The sequence below is a fragment of the Alexandromys fortis genome, unplaced genomic scaffold (genome assembly GCF_014885135.2).
Source record: "Alexandromys fortis isolate MF-2015 unplaced genomic scaffold, M_Fortis_MF-2015_v1.1 scaffold_149, whole genome shotgun sequence".
NCBI lineage: Eukaryota > Metazoa > Chordata > Mammalia > Rodentia > Cricetidae > Alexandromys > Alexandromys fortis.
Genome location: NW_026068025.1, coordinates 2,922,555 through 2,940,418, shown reverse-complemented (window position 1 = coordinate 2,940,418; position 17,864 = coordinate 2,922,555). Strand labels below are relative to the sequence as shown.

Below are 17,864 nucleotides of genomic sequence, written 5' to 3'. Positions count from 1 at the left end.
CTTGCAAGAGTCTTAGAGTCTCTTGAGTGGTCTCTCCCGCTCCTGTTATTTAATCTTCCAAACAGCCCAGGCAAATAGTGGCTGTCCTTATCCCCAAATTATAGATGAGGAAGCCATAGATTGGGAAGTTGAGGAGCTTGTACAAGGTCCCACAGCCTCTCAGAACAAACATCTCCCACTTACTGAGTGCCGTCATGCTAAACCTACGTCTTCTGAAGTGCTCACATTTAGAGATAAACTGCAGAGTCTTTCAGTGAGGTCAGGAATCCACTCCATTTTTTTTTAAATGCAAGTGTAGAGTTGTTTAATTTGTCCCCAGCTTCTGAAGGCTAATTTTTGTGTTGAACACAACCACCTGGGCCAGTTTTCTTTCTTTCTTTTCTTTTTTTTTTTTTTCTGTAAGGATAGAAGTGAGCTGTCAGGGAAGCAGGAATCCAAAGGCCCACACTTTGATGGTTGGAGGAAGAAAGGTGCCACAGCTTGAGTATAGTTCATTCCTTCTCAAACAGGAGATTTGGGACCAGGACCAGGGTCTGTGAGAAGTGACTATGGGACTGTCCTCATGAACAGACAAATCTACTCATGAGATTATCAGACTAACATGTTGCGTTCAGAGTGAGTCTGCTATAAATAGGGAGGGGCCATGAGACGGGTGCCTTTCCGTGTCACCAAGTCTGTCCACTTGAGTTCCATGAGGGAGAAAACTGACTCCTGCAGGTTATCCTCTGACCATCCTGTAAGTGAGCAAAATCACAATAAATACATCACTCGGTGTGGGAGCACTTCACTTAGCACGTGTGAGATCCTGGGTTTGATCCTCAACACGGAGAGAGAACAGGTCCCCTCAGTCGTCCCTGGATCTCATCTGAGGGTGCCTGTGGTCGCGCCACCTCATGACTCTGCCAACAAGAAAGCCATCACCAGATACAGCCCCTCCGCTGCGGACAAGAACTACAAGCCAAAATAAACCTTTATAATTTATTGCTTTGGTTTGGATGGTTTGTGTTCCTCCAAGTTTCTTGCGCTGGATGCTTGGTCTTCAGTGTGTGGTCGGAAGGAGTTGAATCGAGAGATCATTACGGGCAGTGCCCATGAAAGGGATTAATGTAAATCTCCTGGACACCATTTCTTTCCAGGGTTGTTATAAAAGAGCCACGCCCTGGTCTCTTCCCACACTCTTGGCTTCTTGGCGGTGTGATCTCTCTCTGTCCCATAGTCCCCTGAGAAGCCTTTCTCCACTAGCCCCTTGTCAGAGCTGGCGCTTTGCTGTTTGGAGTTTCAGCCTCCAAAGTTGTGACCTAAGTAAATCTCATTACTTCATAAAGTGCCCAGCCTGGGGCATTTTGTTCTGACAATGGAAAATGGACTTACTGAGTCTGTGGTATTGTGTCCTTAGGAACAGAAAATTGACTAAGAGACATTGCTTTCAGATCCCTGAGCTGTCTCAAAGTGGGAGGTTTTAGGGTCTCTACCTGGTTGTCAAGATGAGTTGGGGGGGGGCTGGAGAGATGGCATAGTGGTTAAGAGCACTGGCTACTCTTCCAGAGGCCCTGAGTTTGATTCCTAGCACCTACATGGTGGCTCACATCTGGGGACTTACCATCATCTGGCACCAGGTCCACCTGTAAGGCACAGACATACATGCAGGTAAAATACCATTACACATAAAAGTAAAATCTGTTAAAAAGAGAGATGGGAATTGAAAAAAAAAAAGAGAGATGGTTTCAGGGACAGCTGATGAAACTGAGATAACTGGACAACAGCATCCCCAAAACCTACGCTACAGGCTCACCCATGTTATTTACCATCATTTTGTAAGATACTTTCTTGAGCAAAGTTGACAATTATTTGTCACCTGAACAATCATCAAAGGCGGGGAGGGGCTGAGGAAAACTGGTAGATGGTTCTCTTTAGAAAGGTTCTCTTTATTGCCGGGCAGTGGTGGCACACGCCTTTAATCCCAGCACTCGGGAGGCAGAGTTCGAGACCAGCCTGGTCTACAAGAGCCAGTTCCAGGACAGGTTCCAAAGCTACAGAGAAACCCTGTCTCGAATAACAACAAAAACAAACAAACAAACAAACAAAAAGGCACACAATATTGGATAACCAGACAATCTCTCAAAGGAAGTTCTGAACCTCCCACAGAAGCCTAGCCCCCTTCCCTCTTGCAAAAGGCGCAGATCCCTGTCAGACTCTCTCCCTTCAGTGGGAAGTCTGGCAGCGTGTCCTCTGGATTGGAAAGGCGTGTCCTTGGAGTTTTCTGTCTGTACTAGACAGACCCTTGGCGTCTTCAGCGCAGCAGCGACTCCCCCGGGCTGGGAGTTCAAGATCCGCCCCTTAAGAGGGCGGCTTCGGGTCAGGGCGGGGCAGGCTCCAGCCAGCCCAGGCGCCGGCGCCGAGTCCGCGGCCGCCTGTAACTAACCAGCCGTGGCCTCACCCGCTCGGCAAGTCTCTTCAGCTTCAGCGACGGTGGACTCGCCCCGGTGCCTGGCGCCGCATCCCGGAGCGCGCACTCCTTTTCTTGGCGGAGGGAGCAGGCCTGGGGCGCGTCGTCCTACAAGACGCGCTGACGTCGCCCTGGGCCGGTAGTCGGCGCGGAGCGGCCGGCGCGCGCGCGTGCGTTAGGCGCTCCCGCGAAGCAGGCAGGCGCTGCCACCGCGGCTGTGCGGGTTCCAGGGCGGCGGCCGCCACACAGCAGCGCCGCGGACGCACCGAGCCGAGGCGGTCGCACCTGCGGGGATGGCGCGGCCCCTGCCCTGCACCTCTGCCAGGCGCGCTGGTAGCTCCGGGGGCGCCCAGTGACGGCGGCGGTGCCCTCTGCCCGGCAGCGCCCAGGCCGCTTGGCCAGAGCCCCGCGGCCGACGGCGGCCCGGGCCATGAGGAGCGGCCGGGCCCAGGTCTCGCTGACCCCAGCTCCGCGCGGCGGCCTGCCCCGTTTCCGCTCGGGTCTCTCGGCATGAGCGTCAGTCCGGGCCCGGGGCCGTGGCTGCCCCCGTCCCGCCGCCCCTGGGCGCGCTCCGGGCCCTCGGGCCCGCGGTGCTGATCCCGGCTCTCCTCCGCGCTGCCCACCCAAGCGCTCTATGTCCCGGGGGCGCGGCCATGGAGGTGGTGGGCGACTTCGAGTACAGCAAGCGGGACCTCGTGGGACACGGGGCCTTCGCTGTGGTCTTCCGGGGGCGGCACCGCCAGGTGAGCGCCGCTCGCCCGCTGTCTGGGGAAGGCCGGGGAGCCGACGCCCCGGTCCCGGCCGCTGGGCCGGGCGCCCCGAGCCGGCCTGCCTTTGTGCTTGCTGTCACTGTCTTAGGGTTTGTTTTGGAGGCCGGAGCCGCTAGGCTGAGCTCCACCTACCGACCGGCGGCGGGCCGCTGCTGTGCTTCTCTGTCAGTGTGCTGGGTAACCGGAGTACGCCCAGGAAGAGAAAAGCCGGTGGTCCCGAGGCGACTAAGACCCCAGTGCTTGCATGGTGCAATGTGCTTGTCCGGGTTCATGCTTGGTGGACCTTTGTCCCCTCCCCCGTCACGGGCTTTCCGTAGCTTGTCACCTTTAAGATGGATAATTGCACGCCCAGTGGAAAACGGGCGAGTTTCCCGTTAGCCTGCGACTTTCTCGGACTAGGATGGTATCGCTTTCCTCCGTGTCCGAGGTGCCCTGTACAGTCTCTCCGCTTCTTGAGTTAGACGAACTCCAAGTGGGAAAGATAGTTTGACTCTAATAATACAACGTGGATGCAAGTTCAAGCCTCAAACATTTTTTTTTTCTAGCCGCTGTTTCGCAAGTAGGGTCACACGAGGTTTTAGAATCTAAAGAATTTGAGAATGGCACATAGGGAGTGGAAATAATTTTTTTGCAAAAGGCCTTGGTTGTTTTGATTGTTGTCAAAGGGCCTGTTAAAACGTACTGTCTGTTTCTCATTCATTATGAAATAACTTAAAATTCAAGAAAAACAGAACAAACAAAAAGTGTAATCCAGCCAAGCTACTTTTCGTTGAACCCTATCACTTCCCAAGTTTATATACACATTTCTCCATAATGCCATATAGTTGTAAACTTTTTTCAACTAATGCTATATTGTTTTTTACTATTTTTACTATGTTGTAGGACATTGCCTTGGTATTGTGTCATTTATTAAATCATTTTTTTGTTTGAGACTTGTGTTCTTTATCATGTTTCCCTAGTACTGTATGTACATTGATTTGCTAAAAATATATTTACACTTAACACGTTTTTATTGTTTTTGAATCATTTCTGTATTATAATTTTCAGGCATAACACTGTTTTTCCTTTTCAGAAAACTGATTGGGAGGTAGCTATTAAAAGTATTAATAAAAAGAACTTGTCAAAATCACAAATTCTGCTTGGAAAGGAAATAAAAATCTTAAAGGTATGCTATTTTATAGTACAGTTACATACTAGATTAAAAGCCCGAGTTAAATGAACATGAACATTTAAAGTTGGGTAAAAGTTTGGTAATTTTTAGTTGCTGCTCATTTTTGCATGCTCAGTTTTGTTTTTGAAAATATTGAATAGTCTGAAGCTATTTTTCAAATATGTGTTTATTTATTTTGAGGCAGGCTCTTACTACATAGGCTTGGTTGACTTGGAACTAACTGGGTAGCCCAGGCTGGTCCCAAACTCACAGAGATATGCCAACTTCTGCCTCCTGGTGACTAGGAAAAGTTTTTTTTTTTTGTTTACATGTGCGAACATACACATGAACTCAGCCATTGGAGGCTTTTGGAATCCAGGGAACTGGATGTGAGCGCTAGGAACTGATCTTGAGTCTTCTGCAAGAGCATCAAGTGCACTCAGCCATTGGGTCTTTTTGCAGCCCCCTTTGAAGCTATTTTTAAGAATAGATATTTGTAACTCTTGGCCAAACAGAGGGATTCTGTAAAGAATGATTTTAACTTCTTGTGATTTCTTCTAGTTATTGTTTGAATGCCACACAGGTACAACTGGTATCTCGTTGTCTTCTGTTGTACCCTTAAGTGTTAGGGAGAAACAGGAGAACTTGGTGTGTTCACCGCCCCCTGTAAATAGAAGAAAGTTATTTTTAATATTCATATTATTTCAAGTTTGTTAATTTTATTGCCTTATGTGTATAAGTATTTTTACCTGCATGTAGGTATGTAAATGCACTGTGTAAGTGTCTGGTGCCCAAGAAAGCCAGAAGAGGTTTGTTGAATCTCCTGAAGTGGAGTTATAGGAAGTTGTGAGCTACCATGTTTGGTCTGGAAATTGAACTCAGGTCCTCTGTAAGAGAAGCCAGTGCCCTTAAGCACTGAGCTAGCTCCAGAAGGAAGTTAATTTTTAGATTTGCTCACAGCCTGTAGCATTATCAAAGTGAGGCACTTTCAGGGGAAAAGGAAAAAAAGAGTCCATAGTCAAATAGATTTGGTGAACTTTGTTTAGTGACTGTCTGTACAAACATTTGGCTCAAATTTTCTGCTGTTTTTGATATCCTCACCGCAGTGTTTCCAGACTAATTTGATCGTGGAAACTTCCTCCAGCATCTGCTTTCCTCAAAAGCATCCTGCGGAGAATTTTTGATAAGAATTACAGTTCATGGGATGGGAGAAACGATGCAGAAGTCATGATTCCCAAAGAAAAGTTCTTTGAGTGATGAATTATATTTCAGGCAGATAGTGTTTTTTAAAAGCACTTTGGAATTTATGTCTTTATTACTATTTGAAACGTTAAAAATTGAAGACTAGTAGGCAGTCTGCCACCATACTAATTGTGGCTTTTGTTTGGAAAACAACACTTATTGGAAGTCTAAGAAATTAACAGTGATGGGCTGCAGAGATATTGCTTCTCAGAGGATCTTGGTTTAGTTCCTGCCACCCACTTGGCAGTTCGCATCTGTACATAACTCTAATTCCAGGGACACTGACACCTCTGGCCTCTGCACCACACGGTGCACAGACATACAAACAGGCAAGAACTCCTATACATGTACAGGTAAATAGATAAATAAGACACATCATTAAAAAAAGAACTGGTGGTAAAAACAAAATTTAGTTCTCAAGTAAAGTGTGGTCAGATACACATATTTTTATTCTGTAATGGGTTGACTTGTTCTAAGCTGTTAATAAAGGTATCTTGTGCTACAAATAGTATAGGTGTATATAGAAATGACTTGTATTTGTATACTAGAAATATATTAAGATTATCAGACTATGTAATAATATTTTAAATTCTTTATTTCCTTACCAGGAACTTCAGCATGAAAATATTGTAGCACTCTATGATGTTCAGGTACTTTATTTTGGATATTTTTTAACTTAAAATTAAAAAAAATATTTCATGTGAATTTAAGTGAATTTTATTGGAAATTTAAGATTTCCTTAATTTGTTCTGAAAAAACATACAATCAGAGTTACAATAATTTTTTTTTTATTTTTAAAATTGGATTTATGTGGAGTAAAGAGACGGCTCAGTGGTTAAGAGCACTGTCTGCTTTCCTGAGGACACAGGTTGATTCTTAGCACCTACATGGAAGCTTACAACTGTCTGTAATTCCAGTCTCAAGGGATCCAGAGTTTTCTTCCTGCCTCTCTGTATGCGACCTGGCCACTAGGCAAAGACATGACACACAGGCATGCATACAGGCCAAACACCCATGCACATAAAATGAATATAGGTATAGCAGACTTCCTTGTTGAACTATCTTTGGACCGCCAGCCTGCAAATAATGACCTGGAGACTTATTATTAATTATGAAAGTTTGATCTTAGCTTAGGCTAGTCTTAGTTAGCTCTTATAACTTAAATTAGCCCATTTATATTAATTTATGTTCTGCCATGTGGCATTACCTCTTTTCTATCTTGCACCTTTTCTTTCCTCTCCTTGTCTGACTGGCGACTCTGCCTTTCTTTTTCCCAGAGTTTTCTCTCTGTCTGGAAGTCCTGCTGATACCTCCTGTCTAGCTATTGGCCATCCAGCATTTTTATTATACCAGGAACAGCAATACATTTTCACACAGTGTACAAATACTCTGCAACATTTACGTTTTTAAAATTGTATTTTGTGTGTGTGTGTGTGTGTGTGTGTGTGTGTGTGTGTGTGTGTATGTATGTATGTATGTATGTATGTGTGTGGGGGGGTGAATTCATGGTGTGGTGTACAAGAAACTGAAGTTAGATCTTGAGGTATGGTGGTCAGTACTGTTAGCATCAGAGCTAGCTTACCAGCTCCAAGAATCTTTTAAAAATAACATAGACCCCTAGGTTAAAATAAATAATGTGTTGCATGAATAAATATAAATACACTGTGGAGTAGTATTGCTTTAGGGTAATTTGTGGTTTATAGCAAATCTAGCATTTGTGTGCTTGGTTTTACAAAACAAGGTTTCTCTGTGTAGTCTTGGCTGTCCTGGAACTTACTTTGTAGACAAGGCTGATCTTGAACTCACAGAGACCCAACTGCGTCTCTGTGATGAAAAGCTTATGAAAAGCCTATGAAAGCAGAATTTGTAAGTCATAGTATTAGGAAATAAAACTAAGAATGCTGTGCATGTTTACCGTGTGTGTGTGTGTATGTATGTGTGTTTCAGCATGGCATATGCTAGAACTGTGTTTTATTTAGAGATGATATCTGGATTCTAAGGTCATATTTTTGTTTGCTTTTTAGAGGCAGAGTCTAAAGTCATCTAAATCAAACTTTGTAGTCAGAATTATTCTTAGAAATCTTTGGAGAAAAGTAGTTTTCTGATGAAATAGTTGGCTTGCATTAGAGGGTATATGATGGTTTTTTAAAAGTCATGGTTTATATACTAGAGTCATGTGTGGCTAGTATGTTCAGTGTGAGAGCATCTTTAAAGGGACAGAATAGCATTTTCTTAAAATCTTTACTCCGGGGAAGACCGGTATTTAAAGTTTGCCTTTCTTCTTACTCTTTTGCTTCACCTGGACAGTTGAATTCCAGTAAAGTAAATGGATGGTTAGGGGATTTTATTTTATTTCTAGTTAACAACTTTTCTTCATTAATTTTTTAAAAATTATTCAGATGATTCATTTTGCAAACTTTTTGAGTGGTTGCCATATACCAGGCATTTTCTGAGTCTAGAAATAAAGTGATGGACAAAGTTCTTGACTTTGGTGTGGGATGACACAGAATGAGCTGTTATACATGCTTATCTAGTCATATCATGTCACAAGATATTTAACTAATCTCATAAGATGTTTAAGGTTTTAACTTTTACAGAAGCAACAGTAATATATCCTTCTGAAAGTATCTTTGACTTTGGGGTTTGGAATGTCCAGCTCAAATACCATGAACAATGTTACAAATTTTGATTATACAGTATGATTGCTTTCCAAAAAAGTCTGCAATATAAACTCCAATGTACAGAAAATATGAGTATCAGCTTGCATAGATATAATTCACTCCTTCATTTGTGAAATTCAAAGCAATATAGAAAGAAAAGACCAAAAGATTCTCAAGTCAAAACTAAATTCATATCCCCATCCCTAGCTGAAATGTCCATTCTCCTCGGGGCTGTTTGTGTAACTTGTATTCTCTGTGGATAGAGGGCACTGGGCGGTGCAAGTTGGTGCCTAGTACAAAAATTGTTAAATGATATTGACTTCTAGTTTACCATTCTTAGAAGGGTTAGAAAACCCTGGGAATAGCAGAGCAGGTTTTGCTTTCAGAGTAGTTTTACTTATATGCCTTTTCTCTCAGAATGAAAAGCATTTTGTAGTAACAATTTTGATTGTGGAATGAGCTATCATTAGAAATAATGTAAACAAAATCCAAGTTCTTAATCTTTGAATTCAAAGTGTCTGAACGAAAATATTTAATCACCATTTTGTACTCCTAGAACTAAGATATGAAATAAACTTAAGAATAGTCTTTGGCTACCAAGTAAACAATCTTTACCTAATAGTTTAGATTTGCTTCTTTGATTCTGTTAGTTCATAAAGGGGACTAGTATGTTTAGAGACTAGTATAAGACTTTATATAAACAGAAATGTCACTTTTATTGATCAGTTTTGGAGAGCTAAGTAAATTGTGTGTGTGTGTGTGTGTGTGTGTGTGTGTGTGTGTGCTGTTTCTGTTTAAAAAGTTTTTTTTACATTTTTATTTATTTGTGGAGGATGAGGTGTTATGGTGGGGGGTTGTAAGTCAAACTTTGAGGAGTTGGTTCACTTCTGCCATGTGGATCTTGGTTTACTTTACTCACTGAGCCATCTCATTGGCCTGTATATGCTTCCCCTGCCCCTGAGACAGGGCTTCTCTGTGTGGCCCTGGCTGTCCTGGAACTAGCTCTTGTAGACCAGGCTGGCTTCAAACTCACAGAGATCCACTTGCCTCTGCCTCCCGAGTGCCACCATGACCGACTATATTTGCTTTCATAATCTGTATAATTTCCTTGCTTCATTCAATTCATTGCACCCCATCTTTTTCTTATTCCTTGTTGTGCTGGTGTTCAAACATAATAGGCTTGCCCATGCTGTGTGTATGATCAACCCCAGGTCCTAAAGAACTTCTGACATTGTTATAAGTTTAGATGACACATAAAGAAAACACGAAAACACATTTTCCCTCTAGTTATGTTAGAACCATCAGACATTGTTAGAATAACAAATTAGAAAAATTCTCAGGTGTAAATATTGTTTAGTTTTTTTCTTAGAATTCTTACAGACTGGCAGTGGTAGCACGTGCCTTTAATACCAGTACTCAAGTTAGTTGGTGGATCTCTGTGAGTTCAAGGCCAGCCTGGTCTATAGAGTGAGAAAGATACACAGAGACCCTGTTTCAAAGAGAAAAAAAAGATTTTTTAATAAATAATACATGTTAATCTTTAGTTTTTATGCTTTTGTTGTTGTGTTTTCATAGTACTGTTTACTAGTGATTTCATTAGGGTTAAACCTCTAGGAATGAGGGGGTCTTGGTTAGAAGCCGCCTCAGATGTCATATTGAACCATCAGCTCAGGTTCAGTAGTAGGATCACTGCCTTGTTCCAGGTACAGATTATTGTAAGGCTGCTTTGGTTCTACAGGTTGGCAGGAGGGGGCATCGCCCCAACCTAGAACATGAAAACCATTAAGGCCATGAAGCCAAAGAGCTATTTGCACATGACTTCCCATGATTCTTGATAAACATGTTTAGGTTCCAGTGCATCAGTTCACCCTAGTTCAACCTCACATCCGGGTGGTCCCATTCATTCTATGGATACCTCTCATACTGTGAGCGGCCGGTCAGGGAGCTTCCAGTAGTCACCATGCTCCGTTCGTACATATTATACTTCTTGGCGGCTGCAGCCCATTCTTCGGGGACCAGCAGCATGCCTTGGTCGTGTGGAAGGCTGCCCGTGCCCCCAGTGGCACCATGCTGCCTGTTATCTTTTGCAGTCATTGGACTCCCAGGGCTCACCCTGCCCACAGCCATCCTCATCTTCTGTCATTTTTTTATACTTTTAACTGTGAGAAATTTATTAATAGTTTTTGTACAGAAATACAGTGTATGTTTGTTAAGTGTTGTCCTCCCTGTTTGGAGACAAGAACTCTCACCAAGCTCTCATGAGACAGGGAAGGCTCATTCCCTAGGTAGTAAACCCTCCCCCTGTTGTTGCTTTCTCTTTGCACTTGGGATTACACATCTGTGCTGTGTGGGTTCAGCAGCTCAGATTCAGGTTCTAGTACTTGTAAGGTACTTTAACAACTGAGACACTCCCCAGCTCACTTTTTTTTCTCTCACTGTGTAGCTCTGGTTAGCTTGAAACTCACTATGTAGACCAGATTTGTCTTGAAGTCCTAGAGACCCACCTTGCCTCTGCCCTCCTAGTGCTGGACTAAAGGTGTGCATTGATTACCATGTCTGATAGGGTTCCTAGCTTTCTTTTATTTTGGTTTGGTTTGGTTTGGTTTTTGAGACAGGGTTTCTCTGTAGCTTTGGAGCCTGTCCCGGAACTAGCTCTTGTAGACCAGGTTGGACTTGAACTCACAGAGATCCGCCTGCCTCTGCCACCCGAGTGCTGGGATTAAAGGCATGTGCCACCACCACCCGGCTGCTTCCTATCTTTCTTGAAGTGAAATTAGTTGTTAAAAATTTTTATCATGTTGACTCTGAAAAGGCTATGTCAGTTTATTTCAAGCAATAAGAGCCCCCATACTTGACAAATCTCATAAGAGAAAAACTCCTGAAGTTTAAAATTTTTTTTTCATAAATCATTAGTAAATGAATCATCTTGTTATATTTGGTGATTGTTCGTTCTCTCTCCCTCTGCCTCTCCCTTCTTTCCTTCTCTCCCTCCTTTCTTTTTCTTTCTTTCGTTCTTTTGGGATTTTGAGACAGGGTTTCTCAGTGTAACAGCTCTTAGCTGTTCTGGAATTCCCTTTGTAGACCAGACTGGTCTCAAACTTACAGAGATCCACCTGCTTCCCAAGTGCTGGGATCAAAGCCCTGTGCTACCACTGCCTGGCTGCCCTTTATTATTTCTTTTCTGACTTTCTCATTGCTGCCTCTGGTGTGTTTGTTTTTAATTGCTTTGTAATTAGTATTTTCTTGAGGCAGTTAAGGAAAGCAGTGGTGAGCAGAGAAGTGGTTCTTGTTTATGGTTTTTGTGTGGACGATGACATCAAGCAAATAGTTGTAATTTTAAGCATGCAAGGCTGAGTGCAGAGCTGTTGCAGAGCTTTGGAGGAAGCAATAGAGGAGCCAGGGTGGGACTGGGGGAAGGCTCCCTGAAGAAATTATTTGATAGGTGGGTGGGAAGGCTAGGCTAGGAGTTGGTGAGCGAGCAACAATCAAGTGTCCCAAGGACTTCCCTTGTGAGGGTCACAAAAAGGAAGAGTTATTGAGCTGTTGAGCTTGGTGGCCAAGGAGAAGGCTTTCCTGATCAGAATACAGAAACGAGAGCTGGTGGTGCTCGAGAGGTTAGAAGGAGCCCGGTGGTATGATCTTTATCCTTTTTTTTTAAATATTTATTTATTTGTTTGTTTATTTATTTATTTAGTATACAATATTCTGTCTGTGTGCATACCTGCAGGCCAGAAGAGGGCACCAGACCCCATTACAGATGGTTGTGAGCCACCATGTGGTTGCTGGGAATTGAACTCAGGACCTTTGGAAGAGCAGGCAATGCTCTTGACCTCTGAGCCATCTCTCCAGTCCCATGATCTTTATTCTTTAAAAAAAAATCTGGTTATGTGACTTTGAAGAAGCAGCAGGCAGGGTGATAGGAATGAGGAAAATCAGGACAGTATTTGTTGGTAGGAGGTGATGGCAAAGAGATGTTAGGGAGTTTTATGGGAGATGGGAATGTTACATGTCTTGATCTGAAGGGGACACATTTGTCATAATTAATTGAACTGTAAGGCTGAATAAGACTATTTAATGTTAGTGTATATAAAGTATATGCCAGTTAAATGCAAAAGAAGGTGGTTGGCATTCATAGTTTGAAACAATACTTATAACAAAAGTAAATTTCTATTACTAAGCCACCCAGACTATAATTGGTTGTTATAACAGCCAGAAATGACCAAACATGATAAGCCCTGAATGTAAGAAAACTTAAATTAGAGTGTTGTTTTATGGCAAACTCATTTAGGATCTTGTCCAAGTTAGTACTATTACCCTTGTCACTATTCTGGGTATGACTGTACCCTATAGGGTACCCTGAGGTTGTCCAGTGCTAGTTAATCACAAGGGAAATGACACTAAGGACTATAAGAATGACATTATTATTTCTTCTTTTCTGTGAGATATCTCATAGAAATTACCTGAAGATTGAAGAATGAATTTAAAAATGTAGCAGAGCCAGATGTGGTGGTGCACATCTTTAATCCCAACACTAGAGGCAGAGGCAGGTAGATCTCAAGGAGTTTAAGAATGCCTGGCCACCGGGTGGTGGTGGCACACACCTTTAATCCCAGCACTCCTGGGGCAGACAGGTGGGTGTTTGTGAGTTCGAGGCTGACCTGGTCTACAAGAGTTAGTTCCAGGACAGGCACCAAAGCTACAGAGAAACCCTGTCTCGAAAACAAAACAAAACAAAACAAAAAAACAAAATCAAACAAAAAAGAGCGGCCTGGTCTACATAGCCAGATCCAGGATAGCCAGAGAACCTGTCTCAAGACAAGCAAGTGTAACAGAGAAATTGAAAGATTGGGTTTTAGGAACTATATATTTTTATTTTAATCTTCCTTTGTTAGTAAATAGGTTTCTGTTACTTTTGTATCCTACTATTGTTTTCTCCATTTCTGCTCTGAGTCATGTAAAGTCTGCCACAAAGAACCACTTGGTACTGCTGCTCAACTTGTAAAGACTCACTTTTTTAAAAGCTAAATTAATAGATCCTTCGTGTAAAAACAAAACTATCTAACAATATATGAAGCAAAAATGAGATACTTTATTCTCGACTCATTTACTTCTAGAAGAAACCTCTGGTGTATCTTATATATAACTTTCTCTTTTTTATATTTATTTTACTTTATGTGTATGTTTGCTTGTAGTGCACATATATGCTCCACTTGTGTGTCTGGTGGTTGTAGAGGTCAAAAGAGAGTGTCGGATCTCCTGGAACTGGAGTTATAGGTTTTTAAACCTCCATGTGGGTGCTGGGAACTAGACCCAGGTCCTCTACAAGAGCAATAAGTGCTATTAATTAGCCATTTCTTTAGCCCCAGCTTTCAAACCCTTCTGCTGTCTTCTGTTGGCTCTTAATTGAAGCTATCTTTCCAAGTCAGGAGTACCTCATTAATTGTATATTACCTTCACATTCTTTCTACCAAAAGCTTCCCCTTAGAGGCTGAAAGAAGTGGAAAAGTCTTCTTGTGGTTTCTCCTTTCATTGAAATAGGCCTTGCAAAGGCATTCTATAAAATGCCTGGTTGGTAGGGTAAATATAGATCCTCCAGTAGACACTGCCAGTGAATCGCTTCACACTTCTACCAACAGTGTGTGAAGGTTCCTCTTGCTCCACCTTCTTGCTAAGATTTGGCAATTTTAGTTATTCTGGTAATTGAGTTGGGTTAGGATTTTTTTTTAATTTTTTTTTATTGAGAATAAGAAAAAAAAGTTTCCGCGTCCTCCCAGCCTCCCATTTCCCTCCCCCTCTCCCCATCCTTCTCCCCCTCCCCCACTCCTCTCCCCCTCCCTCTCTAATCCAAAGAGCATTCATGGTTCCCTGCCCTGTGGAAAGTCCAAGGTCCTCCCCCCTCCGTCCATGTCTAGGAAGGTGAACATCCAAACTGGCTAGGCTCCCACCAAGCCGGAACATGAAGTAGGATCAGAACCCCTTGCCATTGACCTTGGCTTCTCATCAGTCCTCATTGTTCGCCATGATCAGAGAGTCCGGTTTTATCCCATGCTTTTTCAGTCACAGTCCAGCTGGCCTTGGTGAGCTCCCAATAGATCAGCCCCCACTGTCTCAGTGGGTGGGTGCACCCCCCGTGGTCCTGACATCCTTGCTCGTGTTCTCCCTCCATCTGCTCCTCATTGGGACCTTGGGAGCTCAGTCCAGTGCTCCAGTGTGGGTCTCTGTCTCTATCTCCATCCATCACCAGATGAAGGTTCTATGGTGATATGAAAGATATTCGTCAGTATTGCTATAGGATAGGGTCATTTCAGGTTCCCTATCCTCAGCTTCCCAAGGGACTAACTGGGGACATCGCCTTGGGCTCCTGGGAGCCACTCTAGGTTCAAGTCTCTTGCCAACACTAAGGTGGCTCCCTTAACTAAGATATGTGCTTCCCTGCTCCCCTATCCAACCTTCCTTTATCCCAATCTTCCTGTTTCCCCAAGTTCCCCCAATCCTCCCCTTCTCACTTTTCTCTCCCCGTCCCCCCTTATCCCCAACCCACCCCACCCCCAAGATCCCAATTTTCTCCCCGGCAATTTTATCTACTTCCCTTAGCCAAGAGGATAACTATATGTTTTTTCTTGGGTTCACCTTCTTATTTAGCTTCTTTAGGTTCACCAGGTATACACTCCGTGACCTTTATTTATGGCTAGAAACCAATTATGAGTGAGTACATCCCATGTTCATCTTTTTGGGTCTGGGTTACCTCGCTCAGGATAGTGTTTTCTATTTCCATCCATTTGCATGCAAAATTCGAGAAGTCATTGTTTTTTACCGCAGCATAGTACTCTAATGTGTATATATTCCACACTTTCTTCATCCATTCTTCCATTGAAGGGCATCTAGGTTGTTTCCAGGTTCTGGCTATTACAAATAATGCTGCTATGAACATAGTTGAACAAATGCTTTTGTCATATGATAGGGCATCTCTTGGGTATATTCCCAAGAGTGGTATTGCTGGGTCCAGGGGTAGGTTGATCCCGAATTTCCTGAGAAACCGAAACACTGATTTCCAAAGTGGTTGCACAAGATTGCATTCCCACCAGCAATGGATGAGGGTACCCCTTCCTCCACAGCCTCTCCAGCAAAGGCTATCATCGGTGCTTTTGATTTTAGCCATTCTGACAGGTGTGAGATGATATCTCAAAGTTGTTTTGATTTGCATTTCCCTGATTGCTAATGAGGTTGAGCATGACCTTAGGTGTCTTTTGGCCATTTGAACTTCTTCTTTTGAGAATTCTCTGTTCAGTTCAGTGCCCCATTTTTTAATTGGGTTAATTAGCATTTTAGAGTCTAGTTTCTTGAGTTCTCTATATATTTTGGAGATCAGACCTTTGTCTGTTGCGGGGTTGGTGAAGATCTTCTCCCAGTCAGTAGGTTGCCTTTTTGTCTTAGTGACAGTGTCCTTTGCTTTACAGAAGCTTCTCAGCTTTAGTAGGTCCCATTTATTCAATGTTGTCCTTAGTGTCTGTGCTGCTGGGGTTATACTTAAGAAGCGATCTCCTGTGCCCATCTGTTGTAGGGTACTTCCCACTTTCTCTTCTATCAGGTTCAGTGTGTTCGGACTGATATTGAGGTCTTTGATCCATTTGGACTTGAGTTTTGTGCAAGGTGATAGATATGGGTCTAATTTCAATCTTCTACAGGTTGACATCCAGTTGTGCCAGCACCATTTGTTGAAGATGCTTTCTTTCTTCCATTGTATACTTTTAGCTCCTTTGTCGAAAATGAGGTGTTCATAGGTTTGGGGATTAAATTCCGGGTCTTCTATGCGATTCCATTGGTCGACTTCTCTGTTTTTATGCCAATACCACACTGTTTTCATTACTGTAGCTCTGTGATAGAGTTTGAAGTCAGGGATGGTAATGCCTCCAGAAGATCCTTTATTGTATAGGATTGTTTTGGCTATCCTGGGTTTTTTATTTTTCCATATAAAATTGATTATTGTCCTCTCAAGATCCGTGAAGAATTTTGATGGGACCTTGATAGGAATTGCATTGAATCTATATATTGCCTTTGGTAGAATTGCCATTTTTACTATGTTGATCCTCCCAATCCAAGAGCAAGGGAGGTCCTTCCATTTTCTGGTATCCTCATCAATTTCTTTCTTCAATGCTTTAAAGTTCTTGTCAAATAGATCTTATAGTTAATTTCTCTAATTCTTTGTTATAGATATGTGGACAGTAGGAAACCATTTTCTGACCAGAACGGGTTACTTCTTTTCTGTGATGCCCTTGTCTTTGAATTTTGGACCTTGTTGAGATTGTTGCCTGTCAAGTATAGTTTATTTTAACCTGTAGGACCAGTTCAAAATGAGTGCCATCTATTTAGTCTCTGAATGACTAACCCAACATACTTTAAGCTACATAAGTGTTAAATTTGTTTCTCTGTGCTTTGGAGCCTGTCCTAGAACTAGCTCTTGTAGACCAGGCTGGCCTTGAACTCACAGAGATCCGCCTACCTCTGCTTCCTGAGTGCTGGGATTAAAGGTGTGCACCACTGCCCTGGCAGTTTGCTTAAATCTTTAAACATCTTTGTGTAATGTAATGAAACACCAAAAATTGCTTGTCCTAGTTGATGTGTTTCAGAAATGAGTTCCTTAGTGTTGGTAGGAAAGAGTAAGTAAGACCTTTGCTACCCAACTCACTTCCGTAAGGACCAAATGTAGTCTTTCTTCTCACAAGTGGTGAATACATCATGGTGCTGTTGGAGACAGGGTTTTGCTATGTTGATGAAGCCTTGAGTTGTAGTGCTCTTCCATGTGCCTGTTGACTGTGCCTGGTCAACATATTTTCATTTTACTGTTTGTCATTATCCATACCCTGAAGCTGATTTATCCTTCAGCACTCTAAGCAGAATGGAATGTTTTGATACCTACTGTAATGCATCATAATTTAATTTGGCTGTGCAGAATGGCTGTTTAAAACATTGTGTTGAGAAGTTTAGAACTGGAGGCATAGCATAGAGGTTTTTCTCTAGGGTGGCCCAACCCTGGGTCCATCCTTAGCAGTGCAATGAAATAAAAAAAAAAAAAGATTCCTCTTGCCTGGGAATTTTAATTTTACTTTTTGATGAATTTTGTGAGTTTATTTTATTAACTCAATAATGAATAAATATATTTTTATTAACTTACCATTTTTAAACTTGGTGTTTTTTTGTGATATTTGTGTTTATTTTCTAGGAATTACCCAACTCTGTCTTTCTGGTGATGGAGGTAGGTATTCTACCAGTATTGACAAGTAAGTATTAATAAAGTTGATTGAATGATTTATATTCTGCTTCATAAAAAATGTAAAATTTAATTGTTTTAATTAAATAATTAAAATACTTTAAAATTAGATTTTATTTTCCAAATTATTTTTAAATTAAAATAAACAGAATGATTAAATTCATTTTGAATAAATGTCCTCATTTTAATTTTTTAAATTAAATTCCATTTTATTGGCTGGGTATGGTGTCACTTGCATATAATTCCATTAGAGGCAGATAGGTGAATCTCTGTGAGTCAGAGGCTAGCCTAGTCTATAAGGCAAGAGTTCTTGCCAGGCGGTTGTGGC

The 17,864-nt window shown here is 42.4% G+C and overlaps 1 protein-coding gene and 1 pseudogene across 3 annotated transcripts in view; one reads left to right on the top strand and one right to left on the bottom strand.

Annotated features, from left to right (window-relative positions):
- Nucleotides 1–2,961: 2,961 nt before the first annotated feature.
- Nucleotides 2,962–17,864, top strand: part of Ulk2 (unc-51 like autophagy activating kinase 2) — a 68,723-nt gene continuing 53,820 nt past the window's right edge. For 2 of the 3 annotated variants that reach the window (XM_050163612.1, XM_050163611.1), the window contains exons 1-4: nt 2,962–3,189; nt 4,289–4,381; nt 6,217–6,258; nt 17,489–17,521. In XM_050163612.1, coding sequence (XP_050019569.1) covers nt 3,100–3,189; nt 4,289–4,381; nt 6,217–6,258; nt 17,489–17,521 — 258 coding nt within the window. In that variant the 5' untranslated portion in view covers nt 2,962–3,099. Of the gene's footprint in view, nt 3,190–4,288; nt 4,382–6,216; nt 6,259–17,488; nt 17,547–17,864 lie in introns of those variants that run through there. The other variant, XM_050163613.1, reaches the window with a different exon arrangement.
- LOC126514611 (NADH dehydrogenase [ubiquinone] 1 beta subcomplex subunit 8, mitochondrial-like) lies at nt 9,893–17,006 on the bottom strand (annotated as a pseudogene).